At 41.1% G+C, this 25,904-nt stretch overlaps 1 protein-coding gene across 1 annotated transcript in view; it reads right to left on the reverse strand.

Moving 5' to 3' along the window:
• The window catches only part of LOC122885844 (transmembrane protein FAM155A), an 82,767-nt gene extending 60,466 nt beyond the window's left edge, over positions 1 to 22,301 (reverse strand). Inside the window, exon 1 of the mRNA XM_044217544.1 lies at positions 20,939 to 22,301. Coding sequence (XP_044073479.1) covers positions 20,939 to 21,658 — 720 coding nt within the window. The 5' untranslated portion in view covers positions 21,659 to 22,301. The remainder of the gene's footprint in view (positions 1 to 20,938) is intronic.
• Positions 22,302 to 25,904: the final 3,603 nt, after the last annotated feature.

Here is a 25,904-nt window from a genome sequence, read left to right on the forward strand (position 1 = left end):
ATACAGTATGTACATGACATTACAAGAACCAAGTAAAAGAGCCCTGTGAATGTAATATTTTCACATAAAAATCTATTTACATTCCAGTTCCGGTTCAAGTAGTCTCTGATTTACATCAATACCTCTACGTGGGTTAGAGATTTTTTCAATGGCATAAAATGAGAGGGTTGTGGCTGGATGAGCAGCTTCCTGAAAATGTCTTGCAACAGAAGCTTTTGTCTGGTTGACAGACAATTGCTCTATTAGTTGCTAGGCCACCCGGTGCCTAATCCCTCTAATAATGTAAATGGAGTCTTATCTGTTAAACTGAATTTACAAACACACATGCATGCTACAGTATATATGGAGCAGTGCAGGAAGACATGGAAAGAATTAATAAATTCAGTTAGTACCTAAAACATGAACATTATCCAAAACACATTTCGCACAAACAAATAAAAGAGAGAGAGAGAGAGTGACCACAGAGAGACATCCTTCTGGGGAACCATAGATGGAGCTTTGACATCGGTGGTAGTGGGCAACCAAAGTGCCATTTACTGCAGTTACAACAAAAAGATATGACTTGTACTGTAGTTTGAATACCCTTCAGAATGGATAGTCATTGGTTGATACATAGGAGAGCCCCTTGAACATATGCCCAGTGAGTTTGTTAGACAATTAAAGAGAAGCTGAGACATGGCTCAAAGAGGAAATTAGAATGATAATTTTCTTCCCTCCTGAACTCACACTAAAAGCTACATTCAGTGAGTGTGTTAATTAGGTACATAGGTAGGTTGTATAAGGTGTTCATGGAAGCAGAGAGAATTACTCGAAAAAGGATCAACTGAAAGTTGTCGCATGTAATTAATTATTAAGCACACAAAATTATTGTTGTAGTGTGTGTAGGCAAAAAGTAGGAAGACAGCATTGCTTCAAGCATAAGCATGTCATGTTTGTCTAGTCATCTGAATTCCTAATACTGTACTCACTGAAGCCTGTTTTCCAGAAATACTGTGACACTATTGTTGCTATTTTACTTTTTAATGCATAGATGTACTCATGTAAACCTTCCTCGATGCTACAGTTACCAAACTATGTTTCTGACTGCAGCTCCAGAGCTATGTTTCCAATGATATTTTGTTTTCTTTGTGGTGAGAAACTTTCACTTACAACACAGGACCATGATGGGATTCCTCACTGGTTTACTGGGTTTATAAGACCATGTCAAATTTTTATTGGGATGTTGCCCAGTCACAGCTGATAGAATCATAGGGCACTCAACCTTGATTAAGAGAGTAAACATCTGTCACATGCTATCTATCTGCATGCTTGTATTACTAAAGTAGTGGAGGAAGAATAACAAAAGATTTATTCCATTGAAGAATAGATTTGGTAAAGGCCCAGAAAGACCATTTAAAACTTTACTTCATTTTCTACATTAAATATTGACGAAACAGATATCAAACATACTGAAAGTGAATGTTCAACCAAATGCCCTTGTATTGCAGGATTAAGTGTTCCATCTTGAATGCATTAACCTTTATTAATTAAGCAAACGTTTTCAGTGGTCCATTTATAGAACCACTAGATTAGCTTAAAGATGGCTGGTTAAAATTATAAAAAGGCAGAGAGAAAGCATGCATTTAATTTTATATATATATATATATATATATATATGATATATTATAACTTAGGTTCAGAACTAAAGACAATGCCTCTCTCTAATTAAATGTTCTATGCCTACCTATATTCCCCTTTCTAACCCCTTTCTCTCCCATGTATCACAACCCCAAACCCCTTTTCTGCTTTCTGTCCTCGCTTCTTCTTATTACAAGAAGCACAGGGGGGATGATGAAGCTATGAAGCCTCACTGAGACGTGCTCCCAGCCTGAGTCTCACTCCCCAGGTTCCTTGCTATGACATCTTCTGGTCCATCATCGATCCCCATCCAACCCTCAATTCATCCCTGCATGCTCGACCCCCATTTCATCCCACCCATCAACCCCTCTCATGCCCCCATCCCAAACACTTATCACCCCACACACACACATTACCTGCCATTCCAATAAACTAATTTGCAGACACACATGGCCCAGTGTTTGCTAGTAAAAGTAAAATGTAAGATCAGAAGTGTGAAGAGACTGAAGCACACTGATTACTTTGCAGTGTTTAATAGTCAAAACAGACAAACGTTCCAACACTACTTTTCTTCTTTTCTTTTGATATCAGAAGGGTGGAAAAGTTCCAAAAAAGATGTCTACCATGTCAAAATTATGAAGAACAGCACAAAAAATTAAAACATGCAAATAATCTCCACCACAAGTCCCGATGCCACCTCTCCAGCACACCACAGCAAAGAAGACACTGGCCACTAAAGACTGGTAGAACATCTGTAGCAACCTAGGACACATTGAAGTTATATCACATACATGAACACTCATCTTACTGCTGCAATATTTGCATCTGGATCTATTCTGGAATTATATTATAGGTATCCTGTATATTCAGTGTTTTAGCTAATGTTTTCCTTTGTGCATCAAAATTGGTTAGGCAAATGTTCAATTAAATATAAAAATTACTGGAAATTACAAGTATGGGAAGGCATGTGCAGTAAAAGTGAGCGTCTGCATGCTTAAGTGAAACTGTATACATAGCTGAAGTGGTAATACGCTGCTGTAACAAGAGCACCACTCAGCAGGTGAGCATAGTAAAAACACTTTGGTTGTCATCAAGCTCACTCTGCATGACCTGCTTGCTCCCTCATTTACCTCTGCAACAGGAGAATACTAGTATTTCATATTATCGCCCTGGCTGTAAGTAAGAACTCTTTCAATTTGGCGACTGTATATGGTTGGTTTTGTTTCATAGAGGGGCCAATTGAGTCTTACACAGCCCAAAATATTAGAAGGCATCTGTTAATAAAGTTGAAATAGCCCAGCCCTTCACCTCACATTTCCAACATCATCAACTTGCTTCAGCTTTCTGCAGTCATTATTTAAACTCTCGAACTCAACTCCAAAACTGCAGCCCAGGGCCTTTACCCACCCCCTTCCTTACACACACACACACACACACACACACACACACACACACACACACACACACACACATACACAAACCTTCAACAACAAAAACTACATGCTTTCAGCCCAAAGGCCAAATAAGAAATCTATACTTTTCAATACCAAGTCAAGCCACTGAAAATATAACTCATATTTGTCAACTTTGTACTTTGCAGCAGAGCTGGCATTGCAGCTAGGATGCTGCATAATGCAAATCAGAGACCCCATTTCCTCCAGAAAAAACTACTGTAGCAAGCAAGTCCCACTGCAGGTGCCGAATGTTCACGCCCTGAGCCTCAGTGTTTGTCTCAGCCCCTGACCCTCTAAATGTGCTCTCTTTCTCTGTCTCGCTCTCTCCCTCTCTGTTGTTCCTACTGCAGAAAAACTGCAGATCTGCGTCACCAAGGACACTAGAGACAAGTCTGGTGGATCTGCTATCACTCTCTCCACTCTTTTTCTTGCTTTCACTTTTTACTGCCTTTTTCAAGAAAACCATCCTGAACCACAAAATCTAGTCAGTTTTAAACCAAAACTGCAGCTAACAACAGAGAAACTTGGCTGCATGTTAAAATGCTAACACTACATCCAAACACCCCAGACCAGCTGTGAATCATTTTCCCAGTGCAACACTCTTACACAGTAGCAAGACCATGTTGGGTTGCTTTAAAACACCACACTATCCTCCAGAGGACATTATTTCTGTGCACAACAGAGATGATTAGCTCTGTGTTAGCATGTTAGCATTATCCTCTCCCCCAAGAACAACTAGTAGGACAGCTTGCTTCTAGAGAAAGTGATGATGCTAAGTGTTAGAGGCTGATTAGCTGGGATGTGTGAAATCAGACAGAACCAGCCTGAGTGCAGGCGCCCATATCCTCCCCTGACCCACTTCTCTCACTCGCTCTGGTTCCTTTACTTAATATGCTTGCTGCAAACAACTCAGACTAACTTGGTGCAGAGCGCTCATAGCCATGCTTATTCAAACAGCATTCAGAGGTGGGTCAAGGGATGGGGATAGAAATAGGATGCTGATATCTGGGTGATGAGAGAAATGATGAGAGAGAGACCTGCACAGCCAGTATCTCTGGTTACGACAGCAGTGGTAGACCATGTATTGTTGTGGTTTTCACTCTGAAACGGTCTACACCACATCTTTCACTCAATTCCAGCTCGTTTCCTGTTACCATGGCAACCCGTCTCTTCCTTCTTCCCAACTATTCCTTCTTTCCACCTCTTCTTTCTCATTCATCCTGCCTTAATTCAGCATAATCTACATCAAATAGTGTGTCTATAAAGAGAACTGTTAAGTTATTTAATGAAAATGTGGTGCAGCAAGACATGATTCATCTCATCCAGTAAATCACACATTTCTTATTATTTCTCAACTTTTTAATAGTGCATGCTATTAAACGAAGCACTCGTGTACTGTTTTATCTAATTTTGCCTTCATGAGTAATGAAATCGACAGCGCATTAACAAAGACTAAGACAAGAAAATGAGGAGAATGGGTGAAAGAAATAATTCAATCTGTTAACTGAAGCTTTTACTCTTTCTCTCTCTCTCTCACACACACACAAACACACGCAGACATGGTGGGTAGATTTTGCTGCAGTGGATGGGTCGTTGGTGTCTTCACAGTGACATTGGTGCTGAGTTACAGTGCTAATGAGAACTTTAATGTCACCCACACACAGACTCCTGGCAAACAGATTAGAGCAGTGATTACACTGAGCCCCAAGAACACACAGGAACACAATGATAAAGACACACACACACACACACATACACACACATTACACACCACACACATGCCCAGATCATACTCACACATCGACAAACAAACATAAATGGGACTGAAGTTTCACAAGCAAAGACTTGCAAAAGCATCATGTGCTCCACCTGCGATCTTCTTCTTTCTAATGTTGCACTGTGCTACTGTTCATGCAGCTTCAAGAGCGAGAGACACATACAGAGAAAGTGAGTGAGAAATTGAGACAGGCAGTGGAAAAGAGTAAGGATGCACCAATTCAAACTATTGGATCAGCACTGATACTGAACTTATTAAGCAGATATCGACCAAAGATCACCAATCCACATTAAAAACTGTTTTCTGTTCCACATGCTTCATTTAGAGCGGTAAGCTAATGTACGTAAAGCTACCACTGATACACCTCCTGCATGTGCTTCACTATAAATGCATTTTAATGTGAGGGCAGTGGTAGTGTTGACAATGACTTTAGCAGTTAGCTAACATTACCAAAGATTTACTCCATATAGTTTTATAGTTCTGCACTTTTTGTCTGTAAGTCATTTTGAAATTTCCATGGATTTAATACAAATTTGACTTGATAAAAGACTGAAATAACATCTTCTTACTAAGAAACTTTTAGCAATTACAATTCAAACCACTACCGGAGGAGCCACATTCTTCAGCATGTCAGTTTTGGTCTGGTGAAAAAAAAAAAAATGGAGCCACGCACAGGTGAAGTTTGGTGAAGAGATGTAGAAGCTGTAATTATGTAATTGCGCCGAGGGAAGCCTTTTCTGTGTGGAGACATTGAATGCGGCAGCGGCTCTGATCCCCGCTGCTCACAGCAGTAGTTATTCTACAGCATAAACTGTGTGTGTGTTAGACAAGAACTTGATGTCTCAGCTTTTTTAAATTACCTTTCCAAAACCAAAAGCACAAGTATAAGGAATGGATTAAACAGTGTTTATCTGCTCTAAAACAACCGGCTTACTTAGTAGTAACCCAGTGTTATTTCCAAAGGCAAGCTAACTATATTATTAAGGGGGTTTACAGGTTATGTTACAAAAATACCTGTTGGGGACTGGAGCATTCCACCAAGGTGCAGGTAAATCATAGTTTAGAGTAACAATAGCAGCTCCGTCCTGGTCTTTATTTGGTTTGGGGAAGTGTCCACTCCAGCAACTCCAGCCAAACTTGCGATAGTGTTACTCATTATAAGTAACTCATTATACTCATTATAAATTTCTCATCCTCAAATTCTTTTCTCTTGCAAAGGTAAAGCATACTGTTTGAACAGACAAACATTAAAGCATAAATCTAACTATTGTGTTGCTTGTCCACAGATTTTTTTCTATAGTAAGCGTCCGAATCACCCAAGATTTATGTTAGATCCAAACAATTTTATTATAATACTGTACTATAATACTAGGGCTAACTAGCTATACCCTGCAAAACATGAACTATGCTGCTAATTTACTTCCATGTCTTCTATTGATCATCAACTGATGAGGATGCTGACTTTTTACCCAGGACATGTAGCTTTGGCCTCAGTTTTTTAGTATTATATATCATGTCTGTAGCCATCAAGTGCAAATTTAAGAACTCTTTCACAGGCTTTTCTTTTAAAACGAATCAGCAAGAAGTCAGCTGGAGATGGCATTTTCAAACTGCTCATGGAGTTTTAGGAATAGCATTAGCTTACGCTAGCTAGCTACAGCTGACAAAAGTTGTCATTTCAGCTGGCAAATCGATTAGAAATGAGAAGCCTGTTTTTGTTTACCTCTGTGTGAAATCGAAAACCTGTTGTTTCAAAAATTACTGCAAGAAGTGATCTCTATTTGTTAGCTTACACATATGTTAACAGAGAGGTTTACAGATATTACATTTTGAGAAAAAGAACACTGATAATAGACGGGTACTCAAAATCAGAAGATAACCTATGTTTAGGTATCAGCATCAGTAGCAGGGGAGAAAAAGTGGGATTACTTGCATCCCTGGAAGAGAAAAACTGAGACAGAGAAAGAGGCTGAGTATTGGCACAGCAAGCAGGACTGGGGGAGGTGAGTAGAGGACTGATGGAGACAGAGAAAGAGATGAAAGAGAGAAAGAGAGAGGCGAAGTAATTCTGTCAGTAACAGTCCTGCTGTCCTCTATACAGGATATGACCCTCATCGTCCCCTATCAATCAGTCACCATCATTTCCTATGCCAGAGTTATGCTACCAGCATCTGTGTGCCTTGACTGAAAACATCAGTCTCGGATGGAGGGGGTGTAATGTCATGCCCCTATCCTCCCCATCACCAGCCCTCCCCTGTTTGTCCACTGTCCTTCTACATGTGTGTCCAGCTCACTCCCTGTTCAAGCATCATAAGTATTATTCTGTTGTCAATCTCGGACGAACCCCCTCTCTTTTTGCCTTTTCTTTCCACCTCATGTCCTCCTTTTCTTTGAAGTCTCCACCTCCTAATCTCTCCCGACCGAAACCTCACCCCTGCTTTCAAATGGGAAATCAATATGTCAGTTTTTGAAAGTCGCCCTCGTTCTCTCACTCTTTTCTCTTACTCACTCACACAGTCCCATATACAGTAATATGCCCTCCCTCATATCCCACCAACACTGCTACGAACACAAAAACAAATCATTAATCCTGAATGTTCGAACATTTTTGACAAATTCACATCTCCTTTTCATCCTCTCCTACTCAAAGACACTGCACTGTCTGCACTGAATAAAATAACACACACACTGGATTATACTGTAGGAATGATGGCACTAAGCTCGGGTGCAGAGGACACAGTGAAAAAATAAGGAGCCCAGACATCTATTTGCCAACTGAGAGTGATCAAAATCACATTTAAAAAGGTGGCCCATAGAAAAGCTCAGGGAAGTGGCTGTATGCTGCACTTTAATGGACAACAGTGTGTCACAAAGCCAGTTTAGAATCAAAATGTCTACATTATCAAAATCTACTTCCATGACCTTTCTATTTTTATTTTCTGCTCAATGCAGTAAGAGTTTTTAAGTTATGCATGAAAAGTTGACAGTTTTTTCAATCATATTTAACCCTTTCAGGTTAGTTGGTGTTTTTCAGAGACCTTCAGGGGCCTTCAAGGATTTCCTTCCGCTGTGCAATAGAATTTTATGCTCTCCAAAGAGCACGACCCTGTAACAGTGGAAGCTACCGTAAGAGTGCTAAAAGGGGGATATGAAGGGGTACTGCTGTAAATCCTGCCATAAAGAGAAAGAATGGGAGACAGCTTTATCCAGCTAAGAGCCTGCACAGGAGGATTAGGGCTACAGGGAGCAAGATAGGGAGAGGAGGAGGAGGATGTGACGAACAGGGGTAGCGATTGTGTGACGGGTAACAAACTTGATTAAAATGGAAAGAGGAATGGAAGGGATGCAAAAAGGAAATGGGGGGGGGGCAGACAGTGTGGAGAAAGTGTCAATATTGAGGTCAGACTCTGTAGGATTACAGTGGGGAGACGATATCTACACCAAAACAAATTCATGTCCTCCAGGTTAGAGCAAAGCAAACACACACAAACACCACTCCTGACACCATAAAAAGCTTAATTTTATGTAACACTCATCCCTACTGTCTAAATACTCAATGACTGCTGTCTCAGGTGTGATCTGTAGGATTCTGGGAACATGAGTATATGATACCAAGACACAGATGAAAATTTGGTGTGTGGAACATGAAGTTTGACACATCAAGCACCCATAAATTGTTTCTGATTCCATCACATTTCAAGATCTGCAACGATTAAGTAGAGTACAAAGCATCAACCTTGCTTGGAATGCTGTATACATATTTTGTAGCAGTGAGTGAGAATCAATACTGCAGACTTAACCTGAAGAGTTTCTGGTTATCAGAAAGTATTGCCTCTGGACGTTGAACTACATTTCATGCATACGTGTTGAAAGACAGAAAAAGTTCTCAAGGTTCCTGAATATGTTCCTGGGTTACTGGAAAAGTTCCTGCAGTCAAACGGGAAGACGATCTGCAAGCATGAAACCACCTGCCTCCTTTCTGTGTGTGTGTATATTTGGGTGTGCTCGCATGCTTTTACATGTGAATGTGGGGCCATGCACATGTTTTCGTTTGTGTATGTGTATGTTTGCTTACAAAAAAGCGAGGTACAGCTGAGTTTCACAGGGGTGTGGGAGAGAAGTGTTCCAGGTCCTCCTCAGTGCTTTTGAAGTCAATGACTTCATGAATAATTTACAGAGAATCAGTCAGGGGCTGCCAATGCCACTGTAAAGCAAAACTGCAACAAAAGAGACAAAGCAGGACAGGACTAAAGCACCATCCATGTTACACAAGTTTCCAAGTGGGGAAAAGATGGAAGAAAAAGAAGAATGAAGCATAACAGTGGAAAAGATGGAGTAAAAGGATGATGAAAGAGTGACACAGCAGCAGTTGACAAATGGCAGATGGGAGCTGAGGACAAATGAACAAAAAGGTTCTAGACAAAGAGGGAACTTCAGCAGGTGAAAAACCCCACTAGCCCCTCCACTATCCATCCACTTCACACACAAATACACACACGACAGGTGAAAAACCATTACGAAGATGTGCCAATAAGGCCCTCATCATCAGGTCAAGCTCTCCTCCATTCCTCTTCTGTCTTGCTTTGTTCCCTTTCCATGTTCTATCTGTACCCATCAATAACCTCTCTCTCTCTGCCCCCCCCCCACTCCGTCCACAATCAAATTACTGTGTCAGACTGGAGGAGGTGTTGGGGTGAGGATACTACTTGCTTAGCTACAGCCCACTCACAAAATCCTCGATCGGACCACCAAACATACTGTAGGTCTCACATACTTTAATCCTGTATCCCGCACCGGGAAAAGCTCTTTAGTGGTGAGGTGGTTGCTAGGTGCTACTGGAGTAATGATGTGAATAATCATCCTCTTTGGCTTCATAATGAGGGCTGTGAGGAGGACAACACAAACTCATTTGCATCAGTTTGAATGGAGGCATTTAGAGTAATTTTGCCTAAATGCTATTTTGGAGGTTTTTCCACCCCACCTGGAAAACACTTTTTCAGGAGAAACGCAGGCAATCACACACACACACGCACACACAGAAATGACTAAACAAACAAAAAAGATATTTTAAACAGTCTGTATCACACATGAATGGCTGTTACCCTGAGTGCAACCTTCCATCATGCTGCCCTAGAAACAGCCATGAAACAATGCAGTATTGTTGTCTTGATTTAATATCCATTGTGACTGAAAACATGTAGATCATCAAAGCTAAGTCTAATTTTTTTCCACATTTCATTTTTTCCCACAGAAACAAGAACAACTGCATCAACAACCCCCTGTGCTTTTATTTCTGAATGTCACCACTGGTCGACTGCATATCAGGATGTTACAGCTCAATCTGAGTTAGTTAATTGATTAACGACAGAAAATTAATTGGTAACTACTTGGATAATCGATAATTTCAGTTATTTTTCAAGCAAAAATGCTAAACATTCTCTGGTTCCAGCTCCTCAAGTGTGATGATTTGCTGCTTTTTCTTTGTCATATATGATGTTCGAAACTGAATATCTTTAGGCTTGGATTTATGGTCAAATAAAACAAGCTATTTAAATATGGCACTCTGGGCCCATGGTAAATATAATGGCCTTTTTTTTATTATTTTCTGATATTTTATAGACAAAATAATTAATTGGTTAATCAAGAATTAAAATAATTGTTAGTTGCAACCTATAAAATGAAAATGTTCCCAAGTCACAAGTCACTGATGAAAAATATGCTTTAGCAAACTTAAAAGGAATAGATTATTTTGGGAAATTATTGTTATTTATATATTTATTTGTTTTCTTGCTGAGATGAGAAGATCTTGTGTCTGTACGGTAAATATGAAGCTAGCACCAGCAGCCTGGCTTTGTCTAAAGATAACAAAACCCACCTACCAGCACCTTTAAAGCTTACTAATTAACACATATCTTGTTTGTTTAACTAGCACAAAAATCGAACCATAAAAATGACAAATTATAGCCCCCCGTAAAACCACAACTGTTTCCCCCTGCTTTTAGTCAGTTTGCTAGGCTAAGCTAACTATCTCCTTGCTGTAGCTTCCTATTTAACAGACATACATGAGAGTGGCATCGAAATTCTTATCTAACTCTCGGCAGCAAAGTGAATAAGTGAATTTCCCAAAATATCATACTATTCCTTTAAGGCTCCTCTCACTCTTCATACTAAGTTAATGACAAATAACGATGGAAAACGACTACAACATCCCACTATGCCATGCACTCATACCTGCAAACATACACCCTCACTCAGCAAATACACACACACTCATCCATTGACAGAAACACTAGCCTGATTAAAATGGAAAGGATTAGGTAGGACAAGGTGCTCAAATGAATTGTTTGTACAAAATCCAGAGAAAATACAGTATTTCAGGGGATCTGAAACGAGCCCATCATGCTGTACATATCTGGGTATTCCCTTTAATCTAACCCCCTCCACTCCTATTTGCTTCTGTCATCTGATCGCTGTCAGCCTCTCACCCGTGTGGTGTTGTTGGTTATGCTACAGTATACCATGTATGTACAGTATTTGTGAGTTTATAGACTGCCAGTACATTTGTCTGTCTTTTCTCACAGTTCTGCTCTGCTCTCTCTGAATCAGGACATGCTGTGAGCAGCTGATGATGATGACTCAGTAATGTGAGAATGTCACCAGAGTCTGGGAACTGTGACTGGTTTCTGTCTCTCTGCCAGTGATGCTCAGACTGTAGCTTTCTTTGCACACTTCACTATTGCTGATGTCTTTTTGTTCTTGTTGTTTTTGTTCCTATTTCAAGTGTCTTTTATGAAGTTAAATACCAGATGCAATTTAGAGAATTTTCGATTACACATTGACACCTATATGCAGTAGGCGATTTGTTAATTTTTAACAATTTATGACCTGGCCTCTGTCATGCTGCTGTCGCAATTTGTCTTTCCCCCATCTGCTGTAGAGAATATTGATAAATTATTCAATTTTGACGAAGCGTTTCTATTTTAACCCGCGCAGCTTTTCTAGCCTTTACAGTACTGGCTTAGCAGCACCGTGGCTTTTGGGGGAGCCCTATTTTTTTGGGGCCTACGATGCAATGATACCTTGTAAATATCTGGTTAGAATGCTTCTCATTTCTGTTTGTAATGTTTTTTGTTTTTTTGGTCGCAATTACACTTTTTTATATCTAATAGCTATCTGATCTGGGAGAGATGCATGAACTGTTAATGGCGTCTGTGTTTAGCTCAGTTCTGGAGAATTTTACTAATTTACTAATTTCCCTACCCTCAGTCAGACTGTTTATTATAAACTATGGTGGCCAGTATTTTCTGTGAAAATCCATAAAAATGAAGCCAAACCATTCCCATCTACCTCCACCCATCAAATGGTTATAGGTTAAGCTTCAAGATGGTTAAGGTTAGTGTTGAGATGATTTAGGTTAGATGCAGTGGACATAGGATTCGTAAACAGCCTGTGAGGAAGTGCTGCCTCAGAAGTGAATAAAGTACCCTGCTATTTATGCATGTAGGCCTGCTTAGATGCACGAAATATTTGATAAAATATAATACAACATAAAATGTTTAATAAAAACAGGCTTGTTCAAGATGAATCCCTTCTGGCTGCAGCCGGGGGAGGTGTCAAAAATCAACAGTCAACTTGGACAGTTTCCAGCAGCATCAACAGTATATACAGGAAGTCACATAGACATTTATCAGATCCTGATTGAAAAAAAAAAATAATCTGCCAATCAACTTTTTCTCAATCACGAATGATGCTGGTGTTCTGGGTGATAAACCACACAGTATTAAACGAGCACTCCATTGATTTAGCAATGCACTCCTATAACACTGTCGGACTCATGATGGACAATTTTTTTTTTAAAAGCATCAAAATTAATGTAGCAGAGCCAGAGATAACTGTTGACAGTTCGGTTGGAGATTCGGGTGTGTTATGCTAGTCGTGGCTAATGTAGCCTCGAGCCGCTGGGCCTCAGGCAGAGATGAGGAGCGGGCTACAGAGGTCTGGTAAGCTCACACACCCCAAGATTTTAGTCTTCAGCCCCAACTGACGTTGCCTCAAGTGACATCGCTCCCTCTGGAGCCACAAAAGGCTTTATACTTGTTTCACATATGCAGCAGTACTCTCCAAGACCTGTAAACACACTTTGATGTGTAAAATCGACAGAGTTCCCCTTTAAAATTACATTTATCATTGTGATAATCATGACAGTGTTTATTATTTAGAGGTTTTATGCACCCTGTTCACCTCAAATTCATTCATAATTCAGATGCCTTTACCTCTAGAAGAGATTGTAAATGAAATGTGATGTGCTGTTTCATTCCATTTCTCGTCCAATATGAACAACAAACCATTAAACAGCTGACAGACCTTACTCTAAAAATAGTGTCTAAATAGCACATACTTGCACTCTCTTGCTCTCTCGGCTTCCACTGAGCTGCTTCAATGAAGTTCTGATTAATTGATTCCATTTTTATCAATGACTCATTCCATTGAAAAGCAAAATTCTATTCCTTTCAACTAAACAATTCAGTCTCCAGATCAATGTCATGCTTACGCACAAGAACTGAATTAATATGTGCATCTCAACACAAAGGAGAACTTGAGACCGTAAATGTGAAACTGCTGGGCTGGCATGGTAGCACTGGTGTCTCTCAGATAGTTTGTGTATTAAAATCTCTTCACATTATTGTTTTTGTTAATCCAATTGTCAGCTTCCTTTTGTTTGCCACCAACTAACACTGCATAAAACTAAAGTGGCAGATATAAGCCGAATCCTGGACACAAGGATACTGTTTTTTGTCGTGAAGATGCTGACTATTTTGTATTGATATTTTATATAGCTAAACACCTAAAATCATCAGTAGCTTAAATAAAATATATCCCTGATGTTTGCCAATTTTGTCTCCAGTGTTAAATGCATTTTGTCAGTTATCAATGCCAGCCATTTCCGTTCTCTCTAGCCCCTTCTAGAGAGAACTTAACTTTGTCACAGAAAATCAAACATAACACATCACCCACTCATCAAATCATTCGACTAAGCATACCAATGAGACAGAGGAGAGAAGAAACAGATAGCAAGTGTGCATTTGTAAATGTCATCATTTGTTCATGTCATAGATCTAATTGAAGTGGATGTATTAAAAGGACTCATTGCAACTTTTATCTTATTATGAGTGGAGCTGGGCTATGGCCTATAGCGATTGGCTGGAAACACGAAGCTTGTTCTTGCACACAGTCACACACACGCACATGTTGTCTTTGACTTTTTCAGCTGACCTAAACAGTACCCACGCACCAGGCAAACAGGACTGTACTCCTACATATATTAACTGAATGAGGGAAAGGACTTTACAGTAGTGGCCTGGGAGAAAGAAAGAGGGAGGAAAAAATATGGAGGGAAAAAACTGTGGATGTGCTGATTGGAGCTGAGGCCCAAGGCAGCAAAGGAGGGAGCTGTACAGTCTCATTGTGCTGCATAGACGGGGAATCGAGGACGACGACGAGGCGTTTCCATGGGAGTGCTGCTGTGTTCTTCTCGAACATACGCATTCCCTTATCTCCTGCCTGGGGAGAAACAAACACTGGCAGCTCATATGAAAGGGAGTTTCCCTGGATCTATTTGAGCTGCGTAGAGAAGCAACAGAGCCCTAATTGAATTTGAGGGAGAGAGAGAAAAGTGCAGGGCTTGCAGTAGGGCCATGCTGTCTGTGTTGATAGCGGAACAATCTTTACATTATATGCTATGTCAAAGCCTACTTTCATTTAATTTACATAAAAAATTGTCCATTTCAATAAATGTGTAGTTTAGCACAACATACACTTGTATTGAAGAAAATGTGTTAAAAGAAACATATGCTGACTCAGTATGTTTTCTTATGGTGTTACTACCTCTGAATGTAGTTGTCCCAAACTTAGTGAATAATACAGATATGAATACCGTATAAATATATTTGATATATATCTACTTTGTCACACTGAGTTGAAATATCAGGGTCTTGGGTAAAGTACTACATATAGCTCTGATTTAGATTTATTTGCTATTTCTATATTTTTTTAACCATGGGGCTCTAGGGATGGCAACTGGTCAGTTATCTCTACAAATATTGAGAATATTGGCATGAAATTTTGTACAGACATTTATGGTTCTCAGACGATATATGCTATTGAATCTGCTGATCCCCTCACTTTGCATCTAGCGCCACCAGCAGGTTGACCATTGTGGTTCAGAGTGGAAAATCGCCACAATTTTTAGATGGACTGACAAAAACACTGTCACCATACAGTTCTTTAGTAGCTGTTCTGGAGCTTTCAATCGTATGACACAATCTCAACTTTTAAGCCAACATGTGAAAGGGGTCAGGAATGAACTTCCAGTCCCACCTATTGAACAAACTGCAATGCAATTTGGTTCACATGTCCCCCTCAAGATGAATTATAATCACTTTGGTGATCCCTTAATTTTTCATCTAGCACCATCATCAGTCCATCATTTGTTTAATACTTTGGTTCACAACCAAATACCTGCAAAACTAATGACATTCCCATCAGCCTCAGCTGTACTTTAGTGCTAATTAGCAAATGTTAGCATGCTAACACACTAAACTAAGACAGTGACCATGGTAAACATATGCCTAAACATCAGCATATTAGCATGCTGACATTCAAATTTAGCTCGAGGCACCTCTGTGCTTCGAGCCTCACAGAGCCGCTAGCATGACTGCAGGCTTGATCCTACTTACTGTATTTCTATCCTGTTCCTTCCTACATCTCTGGTCTGCTTCTTTTGCTGCTGCAATGCTAAAATTTCCTCCAGGGGATTGATAAAGTTTTATCATATCATATTTTTTCTTAATTTTGCTTTGACATACACTAAGACTCCAGCAGGGACTTTTTGTATTTCTGCTTTATTTAATGGAAAACACAATCAGCCTATCCTCACTGTGGAGTTAAAATGTAAACCTAAATAGCTCAATTAAACAGGGGCTCAACTGAATAGTCTTGTAGAAATTAGAGAGTGATAGAGGAGAAAAGGTGATTGAATAGGCAGAGGGCCAGAGAGGCTGGATAAAGGTGCACACAGTGGGATCTGTGTGGCCAGGACTGTAATTGAAGGGAAGGAAAGGGCCTTAACCTAGATCAGTATCTATCACTCCAGCAGGAAAATAGAGCTCAACACCCACATATTTCCAGAAAGGGAGAGGGAGAGAAAAACCAAGGCCTCTGATGGGAAGCAAATCTGTGAGGAGGAGGGAGAGGGGTGGAGGGGATGTAGAGACAGATACTGGACACATGTGTATGTGTGATGTTGGTTCCTCAGAGCTGTGACACAGATGGGAGAAAGACAAAGAGAGAGGATGTGAAAGTAAGAGAGAGACAATGACAGATGGAGGGACAAAGGAGATCAACATGTTGAGATAGAACCCTGGAGACACAGCCACCAGAGAAGCAGAGAATTATGGGAGTGCAAATTAAATTACACCGGAAGGGACAGTCAGATCTGGACCTGCAGGAAACACTGCACATGGGGCTCTTTGTGTGTGTGTGTGTGTGTGTGTGTGTGTGTGTGTGTGTGTGTGTGTGTGTGTGTGTGTGTGTGTTTATGTGTGTGTGTGTGATATAATAATACATACAGAGATCAAAAGGTGTAAAGAAGGAAAGAATAAAGACAGAAAAGAACAGGATGCAAAAAGGAAAGACACAGCATAGCAATCTGCATGCATTTTTTGCCAAGCACAAATAAAATAATCATAATTATAAATAATGATACATGATGAGAAAATCAGCTTTTCCACATGCCTCTTCCATTATTTTTTCCTTGATGTATTTTCTTGTATATTTGCATTTTATGTTTTCTGGCAACCCTGCACACAGTGTACTGTACAGGCCACATTGCACCAAAGGTTTTTGAACCTGAGTTGTGCTGATCTTTGTAAACAGAGCCGTTTAGAAATATGTTTGTTCACAGTAATGTCTTGTTTGTTCACAGTAATGTCCACTTCCTTTAATGCTTCTTGCCTGCATGCATGTGTGCACAGCTAATCTTGTGTTGCCATACTTCCATCTCAAATGGCAAAGGACTGAACAAATTATTATCTGAAAAAATCAGATATTGAGAACCTTAAGCTACTGTAAAGGTGGTTAGTTGACTTTATTGCCATGAAATTAGTTTATCAGGGTGCAACAGGTACTGCCAGGCTAGATACTGCTCCCAACAATCTGCATAAATATGCCTTTTTGACAGCAGACATTTTGACTTGTCATAGTAGATAAAGCACAGGTGTTACTAACATTAAATATGGCTCTGTTTTATTAAAGTGTCCTGGTAAGTCATGACAGTGTGACAGTGTGACAGTGAGCCACCCAACCACAACCCTGAAAATGAAGCAGCCAAATGGAATTCAGCCATCATTAATTTTGTTATTTACACCTGTGATTTTCCTACTGTTACATGTCAAAATGTCTTCAGTGAAAGACGCCTATCAAATTATCTTGTTTAGGTTTAGAGTAAGTTAATGGTAGAAGTGGTGGCTATGGCCTAGGATTGCTAATATAGCAAAGGAGGTGAGATTTGTACACACATTCAGGAAGTGGAGTCTGAGAGCTACAAGTTAAAGGCACCATCTGATACTGAAACTTCTCTACCCTGTCAGTGGCAGGCCCAAGCCCATTTGTTCCTTCTAAAGAGGTACATTTTTAAAAACATCTCATGAATGTATAGTTAGATTTTTTTTAAAGGCTAAGTAATTTCCTATAACAGCTGGGCACTGTAGTTTTAATCAAACATTACTCAAACAGAAGTAAATATTGCATTGTTTGGCTACTATTTTCAGCCGTGGATTAATAAACATTTGGAGCTCTAACGAGTATTTACAGCAGCAGGATTGGGTTTGATTGACTCTAAATAAACTACAGTGCCCATTTTCACTGAAATTATTAAATATGTTACCCAGTGCAACAGTGTCGCTCACTGATGTGTTTTTAATTAAAATGTAGTTTTTGGGCAACAGTGGCGCTCAATGGCCCAGAGGGATAGGCTCTATGAGGCTTTAGCTACACAGGTAACACTTGCTAGGAGTTCGATTCATTGTTGGTTTTAATCTTTTCATGGGATTTGTTGACTATAAGAAAATATATAGAATATCACCAGCCATGTTCTTTCAATAACAGAAAAGTAGATCAGTGTTATAACCTTTATTACTAAACAGTTCATATGGCCATAATGAAAACACTCAAACCTAGGCCAACATCTACTGACAGTGGAAGGTAATCAGACTTCTGAGCATTTTTGTCAAGTGGCAAGGCTAAGCCTCTCTTTGCATTTATATCTTATGATGGAGTTCTGACCATTGAGGCAGATCCTTCATCGACCTCCTATGAATTGTATACAGACACTGTACTATACATATAGCTCAACAAGTGCAACATAACTGCCTAAAAAAATAAATGTATCCTCTATGTAAAAATTTGCATCACATCAGAGCCCCGCATAGCCTTTCAAATGTCTGTATATCCACCAGGATTAGGTCATGCTTTTAAGTTAACTTCGCAAAATGTTTTGTTTGTTTTAGTGACAGCAATATCTGCTTCACTTACACCAACCAAATATCCAATTATATAAGTTTCTTGCTTGTTTTGTATTGAATTTTGATTTTCTTTTTCTAGCTAAGCTAACTGGTTTACTCAGTAAACAAGGCTGGCCCAGTGCCATACACCATCTAGATGAAAACTAGCTGGTTTGAATGATAATGACACCCACAGTTTATATCTGTCCATGACGATTAGTAGGCTTGTTATGTCTTATTATGTGTCTGTGTGTGTGTGTGTGTTTACTGTTTATGTGTTGATACTGTTGCCTCTTTGTGACAGTTTCCCATCTTTAACACAAATTTCTTTTTCTGTTTCTTACTTTAAATTCACCTCTTAATCTTACCTCACATTTTCCATTATTCCTTCTCTTTTTCCTCCATTTCTTCTCATCTCACTGCTTATCTGTTCTCCAATCCCCTAAACTTATTGACAACACACAGCAGAGTGGTTCTTGAAGGAGCGGTGGTTTGTGATGTCGGCCTGGGGTGCTGTGCTTTCACAAAGGTCACAAGAACACTGAAGCAGATTAGCAATTCAGATCAAGCTAAAGGGGCTAAAAGGCTGCTGTAGCCCTGCCTGAGTCTGATTACATTAGCAAAGAGTAGGAGTGCAAATGCATACTACTAATTAGATGGCATAAGAAGGAAGCAGCTATAAGATGTTATAGGAAACAGATTCATGCACATAAATATATGCATGCACACACTCACGTTGACAAACAGGCATAACCTTATGGTTATGACTCACAATAAACAAACATAAACAGCACATGATTCCATTGTGAAGGTTTATCCTCAGTATATCCTCCCACTAACTATCCTTCCTCACACACACACACACATGGATTATCAGCACTCGCAGCCCAGCACCCTGACCATCTGCCCTTGTACAACATCCATCTTGTAGAAATGAGTTTGGGCTGCGGGATCATTATTAGGGCAGTTTTGAGGAAAGATTTCTTGCTTTCCAAGGTTCATTCCCTGACCTGTGTTATAGTGCTGTTGTGGTGATGAGGCAGCTCTACCGGCTTTGGACACATTTTGATAACAACTTTCATTACAATTCCTCAAAACCTTAATGTTCAGGATAAGGAAAGTGGTCAAGCTACAGTGCATCAAACACAAAAACATAATACAGGACAGGTAAAAGGCTGCCAAGCACAAATAATGCTATATTGTATATACAGTGCATGCAGTATAAAAATGCATGTACTGTATCTATATCAGAGACAGTACAAGTCAGACTAACATCATAAATCTATATTGTCTTTGTCAGGCCATACTCCCACATGCCTAGTGTCATTAACCATATTCAATACTTTCCATACCAGAGATTCTCAATCCTGTTAATGAAAGACCCCACACTGCATATTTTCCATCTATCATGTGTGTGCAGCCAAACAGGAACTTGAACCCACCTGACTGAGCTAATCAGGTATAGGTAGAGGTGAGAGAACATGCAGTGTAGTGGTCCAAAATTAGGTTGGTCTTTGTGCCAATAAAATCGACTATTTAACCATACTTCACTGCCAGACTAATTAAAAGAATGGATATAATTTCATAACCACACAGCTAAAGAAACAAGCATGTCCCCCTGAGAGGTCTTTGCAGTGCCTTGTTTCAGCACCATGGAGAGAGAGCACAGGCGGATGCACAGCTGACAGGGAGACGAGCCTCCGCAACAGTCCAGCGCACAGCAAATGAAACAGATTGAAGTGTAATTCAACCAATGTATCCCCACCATGTATCTGTTTACAAGTTTTCATTGTTCAGCACAGCCGAGTGGGCCTTCATGCCTAAAGTAACACAAGACAAAGTGTGTTTATCTGTGTGTGTGTGTCTTTGTTTGTGTATGTGTGTGCGTCTGTGTGTGTGTGTGTGTGTGTGTGTGTGTGTGTGTAGATAATGTAGACCTACGTATGCTATGTTGTTGACATGCACAACATGTAGTCCACAGCCTGAGATATGTGCTCTAAGACTGCCATGTTATTGGAACAACAAGCAAACTGGGGACAATACAAAGCCTGGATTAGAAATTGCTGGCATGCTATTAACGATATTGAAATGGGCACCACTCAACAGCCTTCTCTCTCCTCATCTCATAGAGCTGCAGTGCAAGCCTGGCCCTTACTCCAAATGTCAAATGTCACTTTCACAGTCACAGTTCACAAAGTAGTCCATATTAGAAAGATTAGACTTAGAGACCCAGAGAGAGAGAAACAAGGAAAAAAAGAGAGGGAGAGAGAATGAAGGACTGCAGGAGTCTATTGACCTGTCCTCTAGTCCCACATGCCAGTTTCATTTGGTGCAACTGTGTGTTTGTGCAAACCCTAACAGGCCAAATGATGCAAGAACGGCACTGGTAGTCTACTGGTAGCCTGAAGTCTAAAAAACAAATACCAATACACTGACAAATATGCCCAACGGTTGCCATGACGACTGTGAACCCACCCCCTTAAATGCACTTGTGTGCACGCGCGTGCGCTACCCAGCCTCGTTAGTCCTACCTTGCATTCCTCCATGCACGTCCTAACCGAGTATGCATCTGTCTCGTATTTCTGAACCAGCAGTTCAAACTCCCGGTAGTTCTCCTCCGCCTGCTGGTCAAGACGCTGATAAGCCCGGACACACTCACTGCATCCCCCCATGGCCATATCCAGGGTGCAATTCAAATCGTCCGGACTCGTAAACCCGTAAAACAAATCCAAAAGTGAGTAGGAATTACAAAAAGAAAGGTACAAATCGCTCAGATTCACGTACGCCAACTGTGTCCCCTTTTCCCCTCCACCGGAGAGGCCCAGGCACACGGTCTTCGCGTCCGTGAAAGTAAAGCAGTCTTTGGACAGGCTGTCGGGGTGACAGGTGTCCATTCGCCACAGAGGTTTGGTAGAATTCCCTAGAAAAATAACATCTTGCTCTCTGGCGAGACGGTGGGGGTCAGGTGATGTTGGGATATGGTGTCGGTGGAGGGAGTTTGGGTACTCGCCCATGTCCGTAATTGCAAGCCCCTCGTCCGATCGCTTGTCTCGGGTTCGCGTTAGTTTCGCCTCGGCACAGAACCACAAGTGATCAGAGAGCAGGACGGTGATGAACAGCAGAGAGGCCAGCGACAGTCGCCATCTCTGGGCCCGCTCCGACTCGGTAAATGGCTTCTCGTTCTCTCGGGGTGCAAACCAGTATTTTAAGCCTTCATCATGCTGCCGACGCATCCAAGCACCCCTGGTCATATTTTAGGAAAGTGCTGCCCTGGCCGACTCCACCGCGGGGGCTGCTCTGCCACAATACTCATTGACTTGGGGGGGGATGGACTCCGGTTGGTTCTCCTCTGTAACGGTGGGGTGCCGTGCCTCCGCCGGTCCAGGGCGCTCCTCTATCGCGCCCGCAGCAATCGGTGCTATTCCGATCCAATTAGCGCGCCCGCACAGATTAAGCTTAGCGCTGCCGCATCCCGGTTCTCCATGGCTCTCCGGGGGGAAACGGCGTCCTCTTTGACCGCATGCCCCCCTCTTTCTAACGTCCCTCCCCGGGTTTGTTCTCTTGTCGGGGGCGCAGGGAGACCAGCTGTTGCGAGCCTCTTGGTACTGATGCTGCGCGTCTGCCGCCGTTCGGTTTGCAGATTCACTTAAAGGAGAGCAACGAGTCCTTTCGATGCACACAGGCTGGTTTCTCTTTCCCGTACCTGGGCGGAAAGCCTAGAATCATTTCTCCCGTTGGCCATTGTCATCTTGGACCGCGGTTAAGTTGCCGCCATGTTCGTCTTGAAACACTTTTTCGGAGAGCTGGGTCTGTTTGCGTCATCTCCATCGTTGCGATAGCTCCATCGTTGCGCAGTGGCGGAGCAGCTTATTACCTATGTGCACACACACACAAACACACACACACAGACACACATGGGAGGAGAGGAGAGAGAGAGAGAGAGAGAGAGAGAGAGAGAGAGAGCACAGACACACATAAAGGTGGTTAGGGGTGTTTTGGCTATCCACGCTGCTCCTCATTAGTAATAGTTGCCAAATATTGTCTTGGCAGGGCACAAACACACACTTTTGGCGACATCTTGCTTTTGGTGCAGGATAGATGCGAGTCCATTCACAAGAACAACAATGCAGTTAAGACATCACACTCACTGTTTCCATGTAGTCATTAAGATTCATTGATCCGGCCCATTTCACACAGCAATGTAGGCTGTACATACCGTAAATCCTCAAATTACAAAGCTTTTTTTCTTGCCCAGAGGAGACGGAGGTGAAACTAAGATGTGGGAAATTAAGGCTTTGACAACTCTATTGAAAACTAGTCAGGTTTGAACCTCTGACAAGTGGAAAGCAGCTGAACAAGCACAAGGTGTGTGCTTGTAGGTTTAACAATACTGTGTACCTGATCCCTGCAAGTGGGTCCCATCTTATCAGTTGTATTGTGTTTGGTCAGTGGGTTCAAAACAAACACATGACTTACAGTATGGCCCTATATGCAATGTTCCTGTGTGTGTGTGTGTGTGTGTGTGTGTGTGACAGAGACAGTACCAGAGGGAGGGAGGGAGAGATAGGTGGTAGTTGTTCTTAGGGTGGTGAAAGTAAAATTACAGTATTTATCCTCGTCTTTAAAGCTACTAATCATTGTCAGAGCGCATGGCTTGGAGTGCTACCAAAGAGAGTGTTGCTTAATGTTAATGGGCTGTATATTGGGGATAAGACAAGAGATGATTACCTGATTAATGTGTGCTTATGGCAGGGTGGGAGGCAGCTTATTCTAGAATTTGTTGAGGGGAAGAAGTGTTCATCTAACACCAATCCAATTAGTTTTAGTGCAGCCAGTGTCCCTCTGCCAAAAAATAAAATAAAATATGCAACATCATATTGAATAGTGCAGGGAATTAAATGAAAATGTTATATATTGTGTGATTTTTTTTCTGTGAGAGAACAGCACTAATTTTCAGCACCATGGATAGCTCACCACTTACTGTTGTCTGCCGTATTTTGGCCATTTCTGTTGCCGTATTGAGTGGAGGAAAAAAGCCTTGTTTTTGTAAATTTGCTGATTTATCACCAAATGTCAGTGGGTGCACACACAAGGAGATTCTGTTTTGTTCTGTAATTCACCTCTGATCGTAATGGTGACTGAAAGTTCACCATCCAGGGCCTGAATTTTGGTAGGAGCATTAACAGGATTTGAAATCGCGGATGGCAAACATCTGTTGTGTCAGTGCTAGGGGTGCTTGAATGCTCATCATTCAACACTCATTGCTCTCACATATTATGTCACTGCAGGATGCTGTGATTGTGCCTCTCGGGGATAGATGTCCTACTGGGCATGGCTGGGATTGTCTAGTCTGCCTTTAACTGTAGTTGCTCAATTTCATGCTTCATCTTTGACCCTAACTGTTGTGTGTTTGTGCATGTCTATGCCTGCCTCCCCCTGCTCTGTTGGTAGACATATGGATATATGGACCTGGCCAGGAGTCTCACAATACCATTTCCAGATCTGCAATTTGATTGGTTCGAGCTGAACGCCTGACTTATGTCAGCTCCTGAGATGTGGCCAATCAACAACATACGGAGTATGTGTCTGGCACAGCAGAGAGTCGTCAGTTTCACACCACCTTCAATACTTCCCTACCTCTGTGTGTGTGTGTGTGTGTGTAAAGGAGATAGATGTATCACGAGGGAAAGAGTGAGAGTAGAGAGACAGAGCCAGAGACAGGGGAGAGAGAGAGAGAGAGGGAGTATGTCTGTGAGATGAATGCAGATTGCTGGCCTTTAAATCTGGACCCATCACAGCAAGGGCTGCCAGACATGACTCATCCACTATCCATGCTGGGGAACATGTGTGTGTGTGTGTGTGTGTGTGTGTGTGTGTGTGTGTGTGTGTGTGTGTGTGTGTGTGTGTGTGTGTGTGTGTGTGTGTTTGTGTGTCCTCTCTGAAACAACTGTACATACATGTGTAGAATTGATTATTATCTCATTGTACTGATACAGAAACTCTTGCTAAATCAAAGGAAATCTGCACAGTTTAACTGCTGAACCTCTTTTTTTTTATTTAAAGTTGTAATCCTTAAGATTTCAGAACTGGTTGGCGACACCTAGTTACTGGTGGTAACAGCAAATGCGGTTTAATACTACAGCTCACAGAATTCTGGGGGCAGCAAAACAAGCTATTGTCGTTTTAATAAAGAAGTCAAGTAATAACTTTTTCCATCATTCTGTGAGCAACCATGATCTGATTTTATGGTGCACATGGCATGAGTCTGCAAACAGCAGGGCACAGTGAAAGGACTCGGTTACCTCGCTGAGAAGTTGGAGGTGTGCAGCATGTCGCCTGTAGTGCTTCATCTAACAGCTCACTGTGGCTGCTCCTTCTTGTTCCATTACTCACTACAATATTTCAAACTGATCCGCTGTCAAAAAATGCTGAAAATGTCCATTGTCTTGTTTTGTAGACTCATTTTTGATGAACTAAAGCGGTCAGTACTAACTGACAAACACATTGCATTTCCTGTGACTATATCATAATAAAAGTCAACTCGTGTTTCGCCAGTTAAATGCTTTTAATGTGAAGCTGTAGCAGGAAATGTTTAGTCTGCAGTAGCAGTAACTTAAAACAGCATTTTTTCCGCAAATGTCGCCACAGACACCCAGTTCATAATACTGCAAATGCAAGGGCTTTTATATATTTTCATCAGTGGGCCATAGGCTCAATCAACATTGTGTTAACTCATTTGGCGAAAGATAATGACTTAACAGACGTGTATTTAAATGAAAATCTTCGAGATTGCCACTTTAAGTTTCAAGGAAATCAAAAGCAGATAATAAGTGCGTCATTCCATATAAAAACCCTTTTTATATCTATTTTTACACCATTGTCCTGTCTGGCTTGTCAAAGGCACTTGAAAGTACATTTGTGTCGTTCAGATTAAGCATCTATTTATAAATGTCTATTTAAAAATGTCTTATAAACAAATCGAAAATAACCAAGTGGAGGGTTCATTGCCTTTTTAGTACTCTGTTTGAAGCTGTCGTTCTGATTCTGAATTCCAACTATAAAAAGTAACCACATTCTTTATTGTTTTTCTTGAGTCATACAAGAAACTTAAACTGATGCTGACAATGTTGGTTCTTTAAAAAAAAACTATATTTCATGAGCATCTTAAGTTTTTGTCGAGACCTTTTTGCACCCTGATGTTAATATTTCAATGTGTTTCCCCACCTGTCAGCATACTGATGGAGGGAGACAGGGAGGAGGAGAGTGGTGGTGTCTGGACTGGACCTACCAGCAATCAGAGGAGAAGGAATATGGGGTGAAAGACAAGTGACATCATCCAACTGTGCCATTCGCCAACTTGTGTCAAATCCACAACCTTCCCACCTCCTACGCACTGTGCAAGTGTGGAAATGGACATCTTTAAGTAAATATGTCACTATATCTCTTTCCATCTCTTGTTCGCTCTTAAAAGCATGCATGCTCTTCATTCTCTTTCTC

Source organism: Siniperca chuatsi, linkage group LG12 (assembly GCF_020085105.1).
Source record: "Siniperca chuatsi isolate FFG_IHB_CAS linkage group LG12, ASM2008510v1, whole genome shotgun sequence".
Classification (NCBI taxonomy): domain Eukaryota; kingdom Metazoa; phylum Chordata; class Actinopteri; order Centrarchiformes; family Sinipercidae; genus Siniperca; species Siniperca chuatsi.